The sequence below is a fragment of the Cololabis saira genome, chromosome 13 (assembly GCF_033807715.1).
Source record: "Cololabis saira isolate AMF1-May2022 chromosome 13, fColSai1.1, whole genome shotgun sequence".
Classification (NCBI taxonomy): domain Eukaryota; kingdom Metazoa; phylum Chordata; class Actinopteri; order Beloniformes; family Belonidae; genus Cololabis; species Cololabis saira.
In genome coordinates, this window is record NC_084599.1 from 25616361 (window position 1) to 25637870 (window position 21510).

The 21510-nt window shown below is 39.1% G+C and overlaps 1 protein-coding gene across 1 annotated transcript; it reads right to left on the reverse strand.

The window, feature by feature from the left end:
* Nucleotides 1–9: 9 nt before the first annotated feature.
* ppp1r2 (protein phosphatase 1, regulatory (inhibitor) subunit 2) lies at nucleotides 10–19813 on the reverse strand. The gene is made up of 6 exons (XM_061738460.1): nucleotides 19461–19813; nucleotides 8589–8696; nucleotides 8104–8187; nucleotides 6058–6167; nucleotides 3895–4083; nucleotides 10–2522 (listed from the first exon to the last, which is right to left on the reverse strand). Exons 1-6 carry the CDS (start codon nucleotides 19586–19588, stop codon nucleotides 2503–2505), a joined length of 639 nt encoding a protein of 212 aa, XP_061594444.1. The 5' UTR covers nucleotides 19589–19813; the 3' UTR covers nucleotides 10–2502.
* Between the last annotated feature and the right edge of the window lie 1697 nt (nucleotides 19814–21510).

Consider the following 21510-nt stretch of genomic DNA (forward strand, 5'->3'; position numbering starts at 1 on the left):
ACACAAGTTTCTATCAACATCTGTTTAATGATAGGAGACAAAAGCAAAACAATACACACAATCTTATGATGAAAGAACATGCAAACGGGGAATACAAAGAAAGAAAACATGGCGGAGACAGACATTGAAAATAATCTTGAGGGCTGCTTAAAAGTCTGTCATACTTACAAAACAACTCAGAGGATAGAAATGATTGAAAATAAAAATCAAGACAAGAGGCAAAAAACTGCTGAAAAGTATCATGGAGCCTGGTTATTTTACACACATGTACATAAATACATTAGAGGCACATTCGACAGGTAATAACCACCTACAGGGTGATAACGTCAGTCCTGTTTAGCTTTTTCTCCTTTTATTCTGTGTGAGAAGATAAATCAACCATCTCAACTTCTCTGCAGTCTCCTTTTCAGTCCCTTAACAGATAATTGTTTAAAACATAATATTGGTCAGAAGCCTGTATATGCATATACATTTCCATTTCTGAAAAACAATTCTGGCACAGTTGACCGCTTTGATGTTTGTCTACTTACAACACTGTCTTTGTTGGTTAATAGGAGTTTCCTTCAATTGACGGAGACAAAAAGCCACCACATCCTCAACTACAGGGAAGAAACATTGTAAAGGGGTGTTGGCAGAAGTCCCGCTGTTGATTGTGATCTTTAGTCTTTCAACAATATAAAGCTCACCACTTCTGAACACAGTGGAGGATTAAAGGGTAAAATGAAAATAAAGAGATCACAACACAAGACACACTTTTCATGCCATAAATCGTAGTGACTCTCGACACCTTTCAGAACCCCAAACCCCTCGAAACGCCCTCTAGTTAGCTTCAGTGGTTTAACTCCAACTTTAATATCCCCTTTAACACATTCAGTAGCAATGACAACGAATTCAATGACTTCTTATCGTGACGTTCTTGTAAAATCAGTCAAGTAGATCAGACAGCATTAAAAACAGTAATGAAGCCAGGTGATGACATCCTTCTAACCTTCCTCCAGACAACTTACACATTCAGGCTCGCCAAGCTCAGATGGGATGTCAAACGACTTATTATTAAGATCCTTAACATAAGATCCTTAAAGCTGTAACTTGATAAAGTCAGGAGATTTTGTCTACAAGACATTGTCCTGTTAATCAGTAGCACACGCTAAACCTCAGCAGCGACACTTCGATATTGTACCTCCTACAAACTTTTAAAAACTAAATACATCATAACACAGTTGCCTTACTCTGGTCAGGAAAACTCTGAACACTGACCGGATTGGCCTGTGCTCGTCTTTCACAAAATAATCTTATATACTAGGATTAAGATGAAAGAAAAAAAAACACACTTAAATCTTTTTCTTTTCTACGTTAAATTTTGGCCCAACACACTTCCTGCCAAATTTATCAGTAGATTTGAGTTGATAAGACCTCGAGTCGGGTTTTCTGAGGTATATTCATCTGGAAATAGGAAATGATTGGCTGTGGCGTTCTAGTTAAGAGAGAAATTAAATACAAATTTGGAGATAAAGACTGTTTGCAAAATTTCTGTTTCTCTCCCCACTGAACAGCTGATATACAATTATACACCCCCAATTTTTTATTTATCAAAATGAACTGTTGAACATTTTAATAAAATTACCTAAATTGAATTGAAATAAAAGAACCCCTTAAATCTTTTTAACACAAATGTTCCCCCTGCAGTTGTCCATTCACCTCTACCCAATTTAAGGACCACGTGCTGCGGCGTACACCCGTCACTGTAAAATATTTTTGCGTGTAAGGCCTCAATTATTAATTTCATTTAGTAATATAGCATTCAGGGCTACGTATATAATGTGAACATAACTATAACATGCCAATATGTAGTGAAGTCAAGTTGCAGGATGAAAACACCAACAACTGAAACCGGTGGTCATATTGTCAACATTTATCACAGCTTTTATTGGAAATAAAATGTATCCCACTGGTGGCAAAAAGGAAAAAAACAAAAACATCTGAGGTGCAGCCACAGCAAGTAAAAATGTTGTTGTCATGTTTTTGTTCTGCCTTTAGCGAGGCCGCACAGTTTCCCCTTGCTTCTTCCAGAGCTGACCTGCTGATTCAGCCAGATGGGAGTCTTTGTTGTTCAAGTTAGTTTTTTTTTTTCCCCCTTTCTTTTCAAAAAGGTGTTGATCCTCCTTTTAAAGTCATAGTCATGTATTCTTCAGTGCAATGCCAGTCCGAAAAAGGTGGGAGTTCTTGCAACAGATGGGGGAAGAGGGACAAGCAACAGTCTCTATGTTGTACCGGCTCCTGATGTTGAAAAACGGGTGTTGTTGAATGTTGCTTTACATAACTCTGTGGAGCACATGGAGATGCACAGGCGACCGGGAAATTATCGGCTGTTTAAAGATTGTTACATACATAACGAAGTGGTATTTGCGGTATGGCTCAGCATCGTTAACACAGAGCTCGGTGGCAACGTCTGTCGTGATGTTGAGCTGACAAACGGGGCTTAAGGTGGGAAACGGAGCTCATCTACGAGTCCAGAGAATCAGCTGGGGAGAAAAAGATGAAACAAATGTGGGTTATTTTTGACATAATTGGCTGCTGTTCTGAGCAAAGCTAAAAAAAATGTGTAGTTTGATGAAAACATGTACAGTCACTTATTACTTTAAGGTTGCTCCATATCAGGACATGAAATACAACAGGACACAATATTAGACCATGTCATTATTAGGCAAAATCTAAATTAGGCCCATGATTCTATAACATGCAAAACAACTAAATACCATCTCAATTTACTTAAGTCACCAAAATGACTAATTTTAAATGTTAGCCTAAATCTTCAACTTTTTTATGAGTCTATGTATAAAGCATATGTACACTTCTGTGGTCATACAGTTTAGAGCGGTGGGTTAGTTGGTCCAGCGCCAGGACCCTCCATCAACCATTAATAAGAAGCTAAGACCCAAATCGAGGAACATTTTCAACATCTCAAATTAACTTAATAAAAATATGGTGCAGTTTTAACCTAGGATTGTAGAGGATTAACACAGTTTTAATGCACAAACGTGTAATAAAAAGGTCAAACAACTGAGAAGTACTTCCAAAAAGACAAAAAAAACATGTACCTTTACCTGAGGCAAAAGCCAACGACCCACTGACAACAGGTCTGTACATCCCTTTTGGCTCCTAAGCCACCAGCTGAGAATCGCTGGTTTAGAGATGTTAAATAACGTAACATTATAGGCCAGTTTTTTTTTTTTTTTAAATCACAGTCACTTTGTGAGGAGTGGATTTGACTTAGTACTCAAAGACCCATTTAGCTCATTGGGGAGCAGTTTGAAAAGGAAAAAAGAAAAAGAAAATTCCCATGAAGCCTCGTCCATAAACATGCACAGCTGTAGCCTTTTCATTTACGGTGGACCAAGTTTAACACTTTGCAGATCATATCAAACTGGAAATTGAGATAATCAACTCCCCAAGAAATGTTTTTTGAGGTGTTTAAGTGAGAGGCGATGTCATTTTCTAAAGGTCTTCTCATCAACCCAGTGGTTTCATTAAAAACCACTGGGTTTTAATGAGTGGGCTGCCCTCTGTTGGTCAATGTAAAGAATGCAGGCTTTATACTTTCTCACATTGACTTCACTCTCATACCCAGAGGCTATGCATACATGTCCTGCATGATTATAACAGTGTGCTTGTGATCACAATGCATTACTCCTCTGATGCGCAGATGTTTGAGGATGTGAACCACGCGGTGGCACAAACTGGCTAATAAGATGCGCACTGAAGATAAGTAAATCCATTATTTCTGTTGATTTCATTGGTGTGAAGGCATGACAGCCTTCACACATACTCTTCCATTGAAACCCGTCTAAACCATTTATCCAAATATGTGCAGAAACAGTCTCTCTGTGTCCTTACCATCCTGGGGCGGGTCTACACTGATTTCCTCCGTCTCCTCTGTGTCCTCCCTTTGGTCCTCTGTGTCATCCCTCATCTCTTCATCCTCATCATCTTCAAGCTCACTGGCAATGAGTTGGCGGGCCAGCTTTATGTTCAGACCCTCGTTGTAGTGCATCTTCCTCATCATCTGAAAATGCTTCTTTTTGGCTGCAAAGGGGGTAAAAAAACAACATGAAATTACTTTCACATGCCCAAACCATTGCAGAATCTAAGCTTGTTGATTATAAATCTGGTACTTCCATCACAATCGGTTTGACTGAGCTGCAAGTGCATGCACTGGAAAAACAAGGACACATCTAAAATGTGTTGCTCCTGCTTTTAAAGGGGTCAAATTTTAAACATGATGCAGTGGGTCAGCTGATGAGGATAGATTCTGTAAACTGTAACTTTTAAGAAGTCATTTGCATCGTTGGCTGGTTGTTCATTGCACTAAATTATGGTAAAAACACAGGTGATAGGTCTGTGCAATATAAATATTACAGTTTTGGACATTGAGCTGAAGTTGTTGCATCATAAAACAATAACACCTTTACAACTTTACACTAAACCATCATGCAGTTGCACAAAACTGAAAGTGGATTTTGCAAATCTAAAGACTGAAATAGTTATACTGGCAGTCATACTGGCGTGCATCCATATTTCTCTTGTATATTGTCATCTTGCCTCACAAAAAAAAACCACAAACATTTACATTATATCCTCGAGGGGACACAATAATGCATGTGCATCAACATCCGCTAAAATTACAGACAGTGTCTTATCTGAGAGGTGTGTGCCACAGAGAGCGTACGGATGGGCAAGGTCAGGGACCGGTCAAAAGCATGCTGACGCTGTGTAAGAGTCTGTCAGGACAGAAGTCAGCTAAAATAAATAAATAAAAAAGGTCATAGGTGCAAAGAACACTTCAGTCTCTTTCACACTGAAGCCTTTTCCATCAATACTTCCCATTCAGCAGCACTGAGTCACTCTCACAGCGGCAGAGGACACCTTGTATCAAGAAGGTGAGTATAAATAGAGAGGTGAGCTGAGGGCTGCTACTATGGATACCATTAGGGCTGCACGATTAATCGTTAAAAAAATCGCGATCTCGATTCATGCTTGAACGCAATCTCATTTCCAAATGACGACGATTTAAAAAAAAAAAAAAAAAAAAAAAAAAAAAAAATTTTTTTTTTTTTTTTTTTTTTTTAAAGATGGCTGCATAAAAAAAAGGACTAGGCCTATGTTCTACGTTGTTGTAGTCCTGTCATGGTCAACTATCATGTTGTCATGTTTGTTATATTTTGTTAATGATTGTGGATTACATTTGGAGAAACATCTACCTTTCTCATCACCTGACACATATTGCACATAAATATTGTTAAAATTGTTATTGTTAAAATTATTTAAAGACAAGAGAGATGTTTATTGTTTTTATGTTCAATGTCAGCTGTTACAGCAAAAAGCAGCCAGAGGAATAATTTGTTGCCTCAGAACTACAGGATCTGTTACAAGTCCCCTTTCTGAAAGGGTGTTCAACTCAGGGAGGAACAAATATTGTTCAAAATTGTTATTATTGTTTAAATTATTCAAAGACAAGAGAGATGTTTATTGTTTTTATGTTCAATGTCAGCTGTTACAAAGTTGATGCCAGTCTTTTATCAGGCACCATCATATTTTTTGTAATGTTTACCTTTTGTATCGGCAGCTTCTTAATAGCAGCAAAAGGCAGTGGGGGGTTCATCCCAGCCAGAGGAATAATTTGTTGCCTCAGAACTACAGGATCTGTTACAAGTCCCCTTTCTGAAAGGGTGTTCAACTCAGGAACAAATATTGTTCAAAATTGTTATTATTGTTTAAATTATTCAAAGGTTTGTGTAAAGAAGACAAGAGATGTTTATTGTTATTATATTTTTGTTCAGCTGTTGCAAAGTTAAAGTAATAAGTGCAATAAATTTTATATTGGAAAAAAATCGTGAGAGAATCGTGAGAGAATCGTGATCTCAATTCTAAGCAAAAAAATCGGGATTCTCATTTTGTCCAGAATCGTGCAGCCCTAGATACCATCATCACTATTTTCCTCCAGATCAAATGAATTAACTCACTAGTTGGTGCAGATATGTGCCATGACAAAAAGTCTACCTTGTTCTTCTTGAGTCAGCTCCTCTTCCTCCTCGCTGCTTTCCTCCTCCTCCTCCTCATCTTCCTCTTCTCTCATGAAACGTGGTTCTGAGCTCTCGGCTGCCACCAACCTAGACAAAAAAACAGAAAATAATTATGTTGGGAGAAATCTTGATTTTTAATCTTCATTATGTCAACTTTAGATGACTACACTTCCACTAAGAAACAGGACCATTGTCCATTGTCAAGCTAAACTAAAGGCCTAGTATAGAAACTGAAACAAGAGAACAGATGGAGAAGCATTAGATAAGGTGAAGGAGAGTAGGTAGGATGAAAAGTGTGGAGATGAGAGTGTGCGTGTGTGACTACTAGAGCATGAGATAAAACAACAAGAGTTACTATCCCCATCTGTAACGCTCATTAAAAGCTTTAACAGCGATGGATGAATAATGGTTTACGGTTCAGCCGGGGGTATTGAATATTTGTAAGTGCCCAAGGGAAACCCCAATTTACTGTACTACCGCTCTCCAACCAGCTGGCACGATTCAGAGTTAAAGACTGTTCATTCCTTTAATGTGTTTTAAATGATAAACAGTATTCAATAAGCAAAGATGGAGAAGACAAAAGAGGCAGAGTGAATGTGACACGGTTGGTCATTTTTAGAAGAGCGCAACTGAATAAGCGATGGATAGACGTGAGAGCAGTTCAGAGTGAGAGCAGTTCATGGAAAGATAAAATGGCAATGGGACAGAGGAAAGCAGCAGCTGTTGTACAGTACAGTCTGGAGGGCCGAGTGTTAAACAACTGAGAGCCCTCGCTGCAGATGCAAACAGCAGCTGAGCGACTCGCCTGGAGCTAATCACCATCTTCAGTGTAGTGCACGCGTTTGAAAACACTTAAAACTGTCCATCCGCTCTCAGCATTAATGTACTTATGCAAGAACAGCAGCCCAGAGCCAACATGCTTCTCAAGCTGCTTTCACCATCATCACAACCAGTCAGGGCAGCATATCCATCTATACTTCATATAGATGGACCTTTAAGGTTTAGGTTCAGTCCCCTGCTTTATACTTGCTCCTACTCATCTTTAGGTTGTGGAAATGATTAATTAATTAGGTACATGAAACAACTGTAGTAGGGCTGCTTGTTTGTGGCTATCAATAAATAAATCTAAATAGTGCCACCTCTCTACTTTTGTGCTAAGCTGATTTATCATAATTTTAGCCAAACTGTAAAATTATGTCAAATCTATTCAGTCACTTGATGCTGCCGACAGGAACTCTGATTTAGATCCTTTGTTTAAAAAAAAAAAAAAAAAATATATATATATATATATATATATATATATATATATACACTTCCCTGGAATGCAAGACTATTGGGAATCACCCACAGAGCCACATCTAGGAATCTTTCATTTGTGAGGCTACGTGAGGCACGTTTATGAAAGCAAAGAAATGTCATAAAAACAGCCTGATAGCCTAGAAAAACTAGATGCACCACCTACAAAAAAAAAAAAAATCCTTTTCATTTGTGTTTCCTTCTACATCTTTCTAGATGAAAACCTAAAATGGGCAACGTCTTTTGCAAATGTACAGCATAATCAATGCAATGAGGTGAAATACGCAATCTACACATTCAGTGGCTTCATTAAAGATGCAGAAAATAAATTTAAAGTGGAGCAATTATCTTTCATTTCCCAGAAACAAAAGTGAGTCCAACTCCAACATATATATTTTATCAGATAATGTTCACCTCATAGCATACATAGAAATCATCGACAAGCCGTTCAGTGTTTCTAGGGAATAGTAAATCGGAGTTTGCTAAAGGGATCATGTTATCAAAAGTTTATTTGTGTAGTGCTGAAGTAAAGGGCCCACTGAAAGAAAACCATCAGTTGCTTGAAAGCAAATAAATACTTGTCAGTTTTTGGTTCTGCCAAATTTTTAATGGAGGACAAGGGAAATGAGTGTCAAGTGTGTGATCAGGTGTTTTATATGGTTAACTTTCGAAAGCACAAAAGACCTCTCCCTTTTCCATGGGGTACTTTTTTTTTTGTAAAGCTTACTTTGATGCCAGGTCATCAGGTGCGAGTCCACCGTGACCATCCGAGTCACTAAGCGCACCCTCATCATCATCATCCCCAACCATCCTGAAAGACAATCAGACGGCCGAGTAGAAATGTTTACAAAGGCATTAAAGAAAAGGGATGATAACACACCATTTAAAATGTACATACAACGTGCATTTATCAGAGTGCAGCCGTGTTTATAACACACTTTTTTTTTTTTCAAAAAGCCATCTGGCATTAAATGTAGCAACATGTTGGGCAAATGATGACCATACTCAACAAGCAATATTCTCAACTATCACAGATACGCTGCACATTCATACTGGATAGACTCTGCAATTTCAAATATAAAACTTCAAACTTTTTGAACATTAAATTGTTAATCCCTAAATATTACACTGGTGAAAAATGGAATAATACATCAACATATCAATATGGGAGACATAATGTATTTATTTATGTAGACATATAAAGCTTTTCACCTGTTGTAAGGTGTACTCGGTTCATCTATCTTCATTAGGCCATAATCTTTGTCCGCAGGATGGTACGTTGCCAGAATGTTCATCTCATCCCATTTCTGGGATTTCTTCCTGTAAATGCATAAAAAAAAGCAGTGAGAAGAAAAAGAAAGGTCGATTGGACACTGCGTCAGTGTGGACAACTGTGCGTGAGTGATCAAATCCACCACACAGCTCACAGACCCCTCCAGGGAGGAGAGCGACCGGTTATAATCTGGGACTGAACATGTCCCAGTTTTTACCCAGACTGCATTATTTTTGGAACATACGAACAAAGCCTAGAAATGTTATCTGCACTAAAATGACCTCTGACGACTCTTGGGATGCAGCACTGCATTTGTTTTTGTATCAAAGTTAAAGATTGTGGATGAAAGGAAAGGTATGTGTTCGGGATGCTCAGCTATGAATGAGCAATGTCGAAAACTAAATAACAGCCTCTTCTTACCCCCCTGCAAGAGTTTATTTTATTTCCTTTTGAACACATCTGTCTCTGATCCCTGAAATTATTGTATTCACATCTGGGAAATTTTGGCATCGTGTGCTGCAAGGGATTTGTGTTCAATACTACACCAACCCAATCTGTGTAGGAAATGAACAGATGAAGGGTAGACCTGCTCTGAAGAGTTTTTATTTAAATTTGTCCATTTTTTTGGTCTGGACAACAACAGGCTATCTATTGTTAACATGGCAGCTTGTTTGTGAGTTGTTTCTAATCTGCAGTGCTGCTGGTAAATTGTTATGGTCATTAGGCTTGTAACGAACCACCCACCTCAGTTCTGAGCCGCGAACAGGATTATTTTTCAGATCAGTACAGTTTAAAAAAAAAAAAAAAAAACAAGTAGGACACAACTAAAACACGTAAAGCAAGGAACAACATTCAACAACGTCTAATGTTTCGAATAATCTCACAACAAAACAATGCCATATTAAATGTGAAGTTTGTTCATAGCAAACTATATTTTCTTTTAAACTGAAACATTAATTCAAGAAAAAAAAAAACTGCAACAGCTACTCAAAAAAGTGCAAAAAAGAGGCAGGACACGTCCTTATATTATGATCAGCGCTAGATGAAAGTTATGGCTTTTTTTCTCATGTTTACATAGAAAAAAATATTTGGTATTAACGCCCTTTTCCTTTAAAGATGCATAATTTATTCTACGTACGCTTGAAGACAGTTTTTGAAGTAATTGGATTCAAGCAGGATTTTAAATGACGAGGTCGGCAGAGGAAACTAGGTGAAGCACTGAAATACACATTACTCTTACTTCCTTTCAGGAATCGAGCATTGTTACCTGGACGGTACAATGAGGCGCACCTCCCCAGAAACATAACTATGCGTCGATTCAATGTGGACCGCTGTCGACAGGGAAGCCAAAGTTTTCCCATTCAGGGAAGCCAAATTGCTCCCATAATGGTGACTTGAAAGATGAAAGAGGCTTTTCAAGTTCCTCCTGCTTCACATGTTTGCCATTACTCCTCGCCATCTAACTACCCACAATCCACATGCTGCACCAGATAAAAATTGATCAGCAGCTTCAGGATCCACCCTACTTAGACACTCCCAATGAGGTCACTTTTCATTTGCAACCACATGCTTATTTCCCTAAGACTGTGAATCTACCCCAAACACAAAGAGACAAAAAAAAATAAGTGTAGAATTCCAAAACCAATAAATTATATGCCATTTCTTTTGGATTAAACCTCTTCTGGTGTTTATAATGCATTCTTCCTAATTAAAAAGTGTATACTGTCAAAGATATCCGCTTTCTTGCATTCCTATACATTTCCTCTTTTCTTTGTTATTGTGAATTTCTACTGTTTTGATAAACAGTTTTTGCTTGTTAGGCAAAAGCCTACTAGAACAAATTGTCATAAATTTGTCCTATAAACATTCTGATCAAATTGTCTCTGTAATCCTAGGTCTCGTCAGCCAAGTTGCCACACATCACCCGCGACCCTGTTCATGGAAAAGGTCGGGTGTCATAGGAGACAGGAAGGCAGTAGGAGACCGGAGAGAAATGCCAAATCCAGTGCCTGCTGCTATAAGCCCACAGAGCTCGTCTTCTGCATAAACGTTAGTCATTTAGATTTTACAAGTGGATCTTACAAGAATACAATTAAAACAAAAGCTCTTTGCACTGTAGACAGCTGCCAGCAGTTCAGATATGTACGGTATATGCTTTGAACTCCAAAAAATACAAAAGTATGAATTCCCAAATGTCACTATAGAAATAAAGCTAAAGTAGTAGACTAGGAGAGTAAGAGATTGTGGGTATAATTTGTGCACGTTATCTGACTGAAAATAGCATTGCAATGAGCTGCTGGTCTTCTCAATAAGCACCATGGTGAATATAGTACATACTTGAAGCATCTGCATCTAAATAAACATTCTCAATTAGAGAAAAATCAATCCTGAAACCTACAGTTTCTACTTCCACCAAACTGCTGTTGTCCCCTTAATCCCTTTAAAGTAGTTCATCATAAAAATGCAATAATGATGAAGCACCTTCCTCTTTCAACAACAAAATCACCAATCACTGGTACACACACTAAATATAGGACAGCATCTCTATCGCGACGGTGACTACCTCTCCAGAGTGGTCAACAGCTGGCGACATAATGCTTCAGGAAAACTCATTAACTGGAGTGAGTCATCACTCACGGCTGAGTTGTGCTATCAGGTAGCAGTTAGAGGACAGTGGGGAAAGGTCCAGTCAAGTACACAGAAGAGTGAAACCAGCAACAGAAACAACAACATGCATTCATTTTGCAGGAAAGAATGCTTCTTTATTTTTATAATGCACAAGATATCAGCATATAATGGATCCAGCCAATTGAAAATGTGTGGCAGCATAAGCTACAGGGAGAGAACTCATGGATTTCATGTGTGCCACCCACACAAAGTTTGAGCAATAGCCAACTAGAAATTAGAAATCGGAACTAAAACTCTCTTTTAAGTCCTTGTCATCCGTCCAAAATGTCAGGAAAAACTAAATTAAAGAAGCACTATAATAAAAAGGTAAAAGCAATACACAGTGAATAACTCAATACATTTAAAGGTTACAACTTCTGAACACATTTTTGAGAACTGTAGATGAAGTAGTCAGCCAAGGAAACTTGACATATGAAAGACACATTATGTTCCCTTCAGGGACCCAGGTACACCCATATATGTCCAAAGACGTTTGGCAAGAAGAGGTCGTCATGTGCAGCCTAAAAATCTAGACGTACCTCCAGTAGGGATGGGCGGTATGGACTAAAAAATGTATCACGATCATTTCTGGCATTTATCCCGATAACGATAAAAATTACAGATTTTCTTTCATATTTTAGGAAATTCTTTCTTTAGGAGATTCCTTCCTTCCTTCCTTCCTTCCTTCCTTCCTTCCTTCCTTCCTTCCTTCCTTCCTTCCTTCCTTCCTTCCTTCCTTCCTTCCTTCCTTCTTCCTTCCTTCCTTCCTTCCTTCCTCCTTCCTTCCTTTCCTCCTTCCTTCCTTCCTTCCTTCCTTCCTTCTTCCTTCCTTCCTTCCTTCCTTCCTTCCTTCCTTCCTTCCTTCCTTCTTCCTTCCTTCCTTCCTTCCTTCCTTCCTTCCTTCCTTCCTTCCTTCCTTCCTTCCTTCCTTCCTTCCTTCTTCTTCCTTCCTTCCTTCCTTCCTTCCTTCCTTCCCTTCCTTCCTTCCTTCCTTCCTTCCTTCCTTCCTTCCTTCCTTCCTTCCTTCCTTCCTTCCTTCCTTCCTTCCCTTCCTTCCTTCCTTCCTTCCTTCCTTCCTTCCTTCCTTCCTTCCTTCCTTCCTTCCTTCCTTCCTTCCTTCCTTCCTTCCTTCCTTCCTTCCTTCCTTCCTTCTTCCTTCTCCTTCCTTCCTTCCTTCCTTCCTTCCTTCTTCCTCCTTCCTTCCTTCCTTCCTTCCTTCCTTCCTTCCTTCTTCTTCCTTCCTTCCTTCCTTCCTTCCTTCCTTCCTTCCTTCCTTCTTCCTTCCTTCTTCCTTCCTTCCTTCCTCCTTCCTTCCTTCCTTCCTTCCTTCCTTCCTTCCTTCCTTCCTTCCTCCTTCCTTCCTTCCTTCCTTCCTTCCTTCCTTCCTTCCTTCCTTCCTTCCTTCCTTCCTTCCTTCCTTCCTTCCTTCCTTCCTCCTTCCTTCCTTCCTTCCTTCCTTCTTCCTTCCTTCCTCCTTCCTTCCTTCCTTCCTTCCTTCCTTCCTTCCTTCCTTCCTTCCTTCCTTCCTTCCTTCCTTCCTTCCTTCCTTCCTTCCTTCTTCCTTCCTTCCTTCCTTCCTTCCTTCCTTCCTCCTTCCTTCCTTCCTTCCTTCCTTCCTTCCTTCTCCTTCCTTAACCTCCAGTGAATTTCAATTTGCTTTGCAGGTCAATCGTTCTAGATGTGGGTCTGATCTGTCAGGCTACTTCATGGGGGAATAATGGCCAAAAAGCCATTCCTTCAATCTGAAAACGTGCCAAATGACTCAACTATGTACAAAAACACAAAAGTGCAAAAAAAAAAAAAAGAGCAGTCAAAATTTGAAATATCTGGCAGTTTTCAAAACAGTTTGTTCACTAAAGAGCTGCAGTGTTCGTAGGCAACAGTGAAGCATGGTGGAGGTTCCATGCAAACGTGGAGCTGCATTTCTGCAATTCAGTTGGAGATTCTGTTAAAGATTAAGGATGTCCGTAAGGCTGTGAAATGCACATAGACACTAATCTAACATAAAATAAGTAAGGGAGGTGTCTGAATAGCCTGGTTTTTTTTTCTTCAGCAGCGCAATGACCCCAAACAAGCAGCCAATTTCATTGGAGCTAGGGCTGTTCGATTTTGCACAAAAAATAAAATCTCGATTTTTTTCTCTCAAAATCCGATTTTCGATTACGATTATTTTGGGAATTGACAAAAGGCAAAGAAATGATTTCAAATATGCTGTTTTTTTATTGAACATTTGCCCCATTGGGCTTTAAGTGCAAACTTTGCTCTTATTAAACCAAAAATGAATGAATAAAGTGCAAAACTCTGTAAAATAAGTTGAAAAAAAGATAATAAAATATAAAGTTTTATCTCTGAAAAAAAAAAAATCAGCAAATCAGCACTTGCAAACATACAGTAAGTTATATTTCCAATTAAATAAAACAAGACATTTTCTAATTAAACTAAACTGGGTCTTTGCATGCTAAATAATAATGCAACCCATGAAGGAGGTAGAGGTGTGTAATGTCACTCATTACATCTGCTATTCACATTTGCAAGTTTTTTGCAAGGAACACGAGCCGGTCTACCGCATCTGGCTTGAGGGATGCCCGGTGGCATGTTACAACGCCCTCTCCTACACTAAAGAGCCTCTCCAATGGGGCACTTGTCGCAGGTATTGAGAGGTATTTCCATCAATCATTTATATGGTATCAATCATTAATATGTGTGCAGACAAGGTTAAAAAAAAAAAAAAAAAAAAAATTTTTTTTTGAAAAATCGATTTTACGATTTTCACATTTTAACATCGTTCTAATTACATAATCGCGATTACGATTTAAAATCGATTAATCGAACAGCCCTATTTGGAGCTATCTACAAAATTAAAAGAAAACATTTTTTTAATGAACAAGCAGTCCTGGAAGGTATGTATGGACCCAACAGAACCTTGATCTCAACTTCTGTCTTCGATTACATGAAGAAACAGGAGGAATCTGAGGCAGGCTACATCTATAGAAGAAATGCATTTTGGTCTCCAAAACTATAGTCACAGCCCAAAGTCATCTGATAAATCACATTTCACATTGAATCTGATCCAGATCCAATGGATCACCTGCGGGCCACGTCATATTGTTCTAAACCAGATCTGTTTTTCTAAAATGAGACCTTCCTCTGAACAGCTGTGTGGCCTATAGCGGAATTCCACGCGCCTTTGACGTCACCCTTGGTCGAACATCATCATTATTACGTGCAGGAAGACCAAAAAAAAAGAGAAAATGGCTAAGACAAACAAACAACAGCACTTGCAGAGGAAATTGGTGAATGCACAGCAAGGTTCTAGACATAAATATTTGGGGTGAAGCATCATTGTTATTTTCTAGAGCATGTGCCCCCCGTTTCCTTTGCATAGTAATCACGGCAAATATCTGTTCACACATATATCCATTATTTTCATTATTTCCACCATAAGCCTCTTCTGTCACCTGTTTTCCTCTTTACATTCTTCTACAGCATGTTTAAGACATCATGTTGGTCTATTGTAAATCAAATCTGGGCCTTGAGGAGTTTACACGGGACACTGATATGTCACATTTTTAAAAGTAATGTTAGGGGGAAAAAAAAAATCTGAATTAAGGCTTACTTTGTAAAAACAGTGAAAGATGTTTCAAATAACCTACATCTCAAGATTATGTGCAACTGTACCTAAAAGACTTATACCTAAATCTGCTGCTTCTCCTCACCTCAAAAGGTTTTTTTTTTGTATATCTGTTGACTTTGACTTTCTGCTTCTCAGCAAGGCAGTTTTTGTTTTCTTTATTTGATCCACACTTAACCTGTGCAGGAAAATGTAAAATGTCTGAGTTGTCTAGGTGAAAGTCAGATAAATCATAATTGCTGCCTTCCAGTTAAACTGTCCATAACTCAGCCAGGATGAGGCTTGCGAGACAGTAAGGGGGAGAGATTGAGTTTCATGGAAACACCCTGAATTATGCATGACTAAGTGTGAGGCTCATACATTGCTGTTAATTAAATAAAAGTTTTGGACTGAAAGAATAGAAGTGATGGATCTCATGTGGGTCAAAAAAAAGTTGTCAAAGCTTGTCATTAGACTACAATAATTTCATAACATAAAGCACATAATTCCTACGGATTTCCACTGGTCTTTTACCTCAACAGCCCACGGTTGTGTCACCTAACAGGTGACATAAAATGTCCTACAGGTATCAGAGCTCTGCCTGTGAAGCAGAGTGACACCTTGGGACTTGTTCTAGCTGAACTCCAGAGCTCTATGATTTAAACACAGTCAGGTGGTTAACTACAAGTGTTCGGGGCGGGCGGTATTTGCAGACCATTCACCAGAATGACCAAGGAAGGCTGTGATAAGTTCAACATGATTGGGGAAGACAAAAGGGGAAATGTAAAACCTCAAGGTGACTACTGGAGCTCTAAACATCCGTGGACCAATTTTGGTATAAATCTTAGCATAATGCAGATACTCCAAATGTGGAGGGATCTGAAAAATCAACGTTAATATATCTTAGATAGAAAAACTACTAAGATATATATCAAAATGTTTGTGAGACCTTTGGTGCTCTCCATATTCACAGTCTAATGCTTTACACTCAGAGCTGACAGCAGCATGTTACATCACAGTCGGTCCTCATCCCCCTACAAGGATTTGATACTTGGCTGCATGCAGGATCCTTCCAAGCCCCCCCCCCCCCCCGCACTTTCTTCTTGCTTAAATAGGGACTATTTTGGTAAGAAGACAAAAAAAAAAATATTGATTCACTGCTGAAAAAGGAATTCACAAATAACTGCCTTTGTTTGTTGGCTTAATTTCCCATGCAGCTCAGAGGACTGTTCCTAATGACTAGACTTGCTGGCAAGTACAAACAAAATGCACAATGAATAAGAAAGGCTGGATTTTGTTTAGTTTTGAAAATGATGCTTCACAGCTTGAGCAAACACTTGCATGCTAATGTTAATAAACATGTTTATATCGTTATGTAATTCTTTCTCATTTGCTTGAAACAGATTTCAAAGGGATTAAAATTGCAACATGGTTCACCGAACCCACCAGGCAGAATTACCAATGAGTCTCAACCATTCTGGAAGGTGGGTGGTGTTAATTATCCAACATGTGAAATGCTAAAACAGTATCCTTTTTGTGTATTTATAAAGGGAATGTGCATGACGTCAGAGATGCGGCTTCACAGCGGGTTACGCCCACTGAGTGGCAGAAAGACTGAGTGGCAGCGTAAACTTTCAGTTTGACCAACTCAAAAACATCTAAAATGGGAAAGAGCTGTTGATCGACTGTACTGATAGATTTAGCAAGAAATCTGAGTTATGGTTTTACAAACTGACGAAAAATAAGCTTAAGAGAGACAAATGGATCGCTGCAATTCGTAGAAACAACTAGATTCCAGACACCGAAACGTGGATTTTGTGGTTCCCATTTTGTATCAGGTAATGTTGGATTTTTGGGTAGCTAACGTTAAACGGTCAAATCATAAAGTTCGGTGTCCTCATCACTTTAATTTCGCCAACAAATCCTGCCTTGAAGTAGGACCAAGCGTCAAGACTTTTGTATGCCTTCAAGCTTTGCTTCGTGTATTTCCCCGGCTTAGAAATTAAGTACATATAAATATCCGGAAACTCGATTCTGGGTCAAATATTAATGTCCATGGACCACTGGTTCTTTGGGTAACTGTACGGGTCACTGTCAAGTCCAACTGCCTTTAATTTAAGCCGATAATCGGCTGTTATCCCGTCTTCTCCACAGTTCCCCTTACTAGTTGCTGCCATTTTTGCCACTCAGTGCGAGTAAGGGGGCGTGGTCCAGTGGGAAAGTGACGTCAATGCATACCCTCTATTTTTAAGATTGACCATTTTTAAATATTTTCACTGATACCTTGGATAGATGGTTCCTAGAATATTTTACATTTGTAATGTTTCATATTATTGCCCATGAAGCAGGCTTGCAGATGTGCTTCGAGTCAAACTTGCTCAAGGGCAAGCGTGTTAGGTTGAAACTCAAGTGAGATATGAAACATAAACCTTAAAACTATTTCCTATGCAGACACAAACCCTTTGTTACTGGAAGTACAGGCACCCAAGTGCAAACAGATTTCAGTTTGATCACAGGTGACATAGATAGCTAAAAATACCAAACCAAACAATGACAACATGTTAACAATAATAGTATGATATCACAGATGCCCTAATTTATGATTATCACTGGGTTTCCTAGATAAATACTCTCAACAGCAAGCCGGAGTCATTATAGATAATTTATATATTTTCTTGAATAAATAAAAAGACATTTTATTAAATTTGATGTGATCTTATAATTTAACTATGTTGGCAATTCAAGAAAGATTTCATGGATCCTTCTCCATATTCCTGCAAGGCAGAGAGCAGACTGAGAGCAGGTTGGAGGAGAGCAGGATCTAGGAATGACTCAACCGGGACTGTGATTTGGGGCATTACATCACTGCAGTGGTAACAGTGTCACTCCCTGTGAAATCAGTGCATATGAAGTTACGTTAGGAAAAACAAAACAAACCCTTGTCACCTTAAGTTTCAGGTAAAGCACACATTGGGGAACAAAACGGCTGACTTGCACACTTTAAATGCTCCCCTAAACTAGGAAACCACTGGCCCACTCCAATGCATTTACCCTACAACGCCATAAAGGTTGAGTGTCTACTTAGATCAAATCCAAAAGGCAGCTGGATTAAAGGGGCAGAGTATAAGTGTTCATGAAGCAAAGGTTATTTTGATAACAAATACTTAATGGCAGTCTTATGAGATGTCTTACTATATCAGAGGAGGTAAGTGTGACATACATTCATTGGTAGGCTAATTTATCACAAAATAGGACCTCAATGCTTTTAAGGTTGTTGTCAAAGCCAACAAATTGTGTCCTGGGGAAATGGAGGATAATCCAGAGGTCCTTTATTTATCATCCATTAGTGGACTAACTTAACAAGTCGATAAACACATAACAGGCACACAATTCTCTTTGGCTTTTACATCATTTTTAAAGAGTGTGTATATTGACCCGTTAATGCAACATATAGTAGATATAAAACTATTGAACGCACATTTACATGGATTTAGTTGCAGTATTTGTGTTTTTATGACATTGTAATTTTGTATTTAATCTTGTAAGCACTGCGAGATTCCCTGGGTGAAGAGTGCTCTATAAATAAAATCTATTATTATTATTATTATTACTTGGTATTAGGAATGGGTGATATTTTACCGTTCACGATATACCGTCAAAAAAATTCCCCACGATAAGAATTTGTCATCTCGCGGTAAAAACGATAAATTCTCGTTGATGACGTTTTTTGTGTAAAGCTGGATTTATGGAAGGAAGGGAAAAAAGAAGTGAGGAAGGAAGCAGGGAAGGAAAGAAAGAAGGAAGCCTGAAAGAAAGAAAGAAAGAAAGAAAGAAAGAAAGAAAGAAAGAAAGAAAGAAAGAAAGAAAGAAAGAAAGAAAGAAAGAAAGAAAGAAAGAAAGAAAGAAAGAAAGAAAGAAAGAAAGAAAGAAGTTTAGTTAGTTTAGGTTTTTTTTTTTTATCTTAATTTTTATCGTTATCGGGATAAATGCCAAAAATGATCGTGATACATTTTTTAGTCCATACCGCCCATCCCTACTTGGTATAGAGTTAACCTGACTAATGACAAAGTAAGGTAACCTAATTTTCCTCCATTTTTTTTAAACTATTACTATGTTGTTGTTTTTTTCCAGCCATGTTTATTTATAAAAAATAGCTACAATCACAGTATCTACCCTGACTACCATTGCTAAAGAGAAAGCAAACTAAAAAAAATGTTTTTCTTCTTCACAAACCAACTAAATGTGGAAGCTGCGAGAAAGAGCCAGAAAGTTGTGACAGTGACAGCAGAGACTGTTTAGCTTTCATTAGCCACCTTTACAGGCTGATTTATGCTTCCGCGTTGCACCAACGCAGCGCTTACGGCGTAGGTTACGCGGCGACGCGCACCGTACTACGCCATAGCCTACGGCGTACCCTACTTAGCCCCTACGTAGAAGGCTCTGCGTCGATTTAACGCAGAGCCATAATTCAGGCTTAACAGGGCGCCTCCCTCAACACGACTGAGCAGAGAGTAAATCAATCAATATAACTTACTGTTGGTCATCTTCCGAGAGTACCGGGGCAGGCTCAGCGATCTCCCCTGGTCCCTCGTCGGACAGCGACCTGACGTTTGTGCTGTTCTTGTTTTTCAGGATGCCTTTTATCGGTCTGCGAGCTGCCATTCCCGCGCACTGACAGTCAAACCAGCGGGCTTGTTTTCTTACTATATCAATTATCTGATCCCCCCTGATCTATGCGGTTATTTCTCTGGAGATAGGTCCTGTTTCAGACACGCAGTCCTTCATTCCTGAGCGCTGCTCTGATAGCTGAAAGCAGGGCAGGATCCTGCATGCTCTAGCGGCTCGACAAGCCCACTCCCCGCGTCATACTGACCCGTCGGGCGACAGCGCCGCTGTCGGCCGCTCTCGCCTCGTAACATCGCGAGATCTGTGCAACGCGGTTTTATGCTGCGTTCCATTTACCTCGGAAATCGGAACTCGCAACTGGGAATGACGTCACAGCCGAGTTATCAGCGTTCCGGTTACAAAGTAGGTAAACAAGTTTGTAGTTCGCATATACCACATGAAAAATGTAAATTACACTATAGCAGCATATATATGCCGAACAATACTTGTATACGACTGATTTAGTGAGACCAAAACTAGAATGAAGTGCTACAATTTTTTACAGAGCTCTCTTCTACTGTTTACAACCGGGGCAGCCATCTTGGAATGTTAACTCGGGGGTGGTGAAGACTCTCCCACTTTCCCAGTGGGAAATCCCACTTGGAGAGGCGTTCCAGTTGAAAAATCCAACTGGGAACTGGGAAATCCCCACTTCCGAGGACAAATGGAACGCGGCAAACCTGAATTATGGTTCCGCGTTAAATCGACGCAGACTTTACGCCGTAGAGTACGGCGATATTGAGATATATGATAGGCTCTGATATATTATGGTTCTGCGTTGGTGTAACGCGGAACCATAAATTAGGCTTTACTCTTCATCGTTGTGTTCACGGACTCGGAAATTTTGCAGTAAAATAGATGTAGAAATGAAGATGCAGCGTATTAACGGTGGAATCCTTAGACATATAGACATAGACGCCTCTTCATATACAACAGCAGAACACACAACAGTATTGAAGATGCCAGAGCACTGTGCCGCGTATAATCATAGAACCAAGTATGTGTTTTAAAAAAAATAATTCATCAAAATGTTATTTGTTGATATTTCTGACTGTCTCTGATTTCAACATGCAAATATCATCCAAAACCGTGATAATGCATAGCCTACTCTTCATATATCTTTCTTTCATCTTGTTGTTTCATTCCATATATTCAAAGATTAATTTCCTGACCGGCATATATTTATATGTGTATATATATATATATATATATATATATATATATATATATATATATATATATATATATATATATATATATATATATATATATATATATATATATATATATATATATATATATATATATATATATGTATATATATATATATATATATGTATATGCACTAGCGACGCTGGCGCGGGTTTCCGGGTTATAAAAACCCAATGTCAACAACATTTCAAAGTAGAGGGCCCCCCCTCTGCCCTAAGGGGGGCCCAATGAGAGGGCCCTGTTTTGTGTCATACATTCATATATAATCGTAAAATTTGTAGGTTATAATAACGATAACATGTGCATTGTGCGGCCAGTGTAGGTTCATTCTTACTTTACAACTGTCCTGAACGCATCAGGGCTGTGAGCCAACCTGATTGGCTGGAACTTAACTTGTTTCGTTTTTTTTTACATTTGAACTAACTCGTCTTGTATGTGAGACTGCGGCGTTTTGGAGGGAACTTTGAAAGAGGAAAAATGGAGAAGAAAAAGCACCAGTCTGGATCGTTAAAAAGAAAGGTAAAAGAGAGAAAGGAGAGGCTAGTTGCTTCCTGTCCGCGGCGGAGGTGTGAGGTGAGCGGCGGACAGTCCGCCGCTCACCTCACATTTTGCAACGGCGCCGGTGGCTGATGAGGAGGCTAGTGTTAGCTGGAGCGGCCGTTACATTGTTTTCCACGTTACTTGGAATATATTGTTCGAGCCGAGGA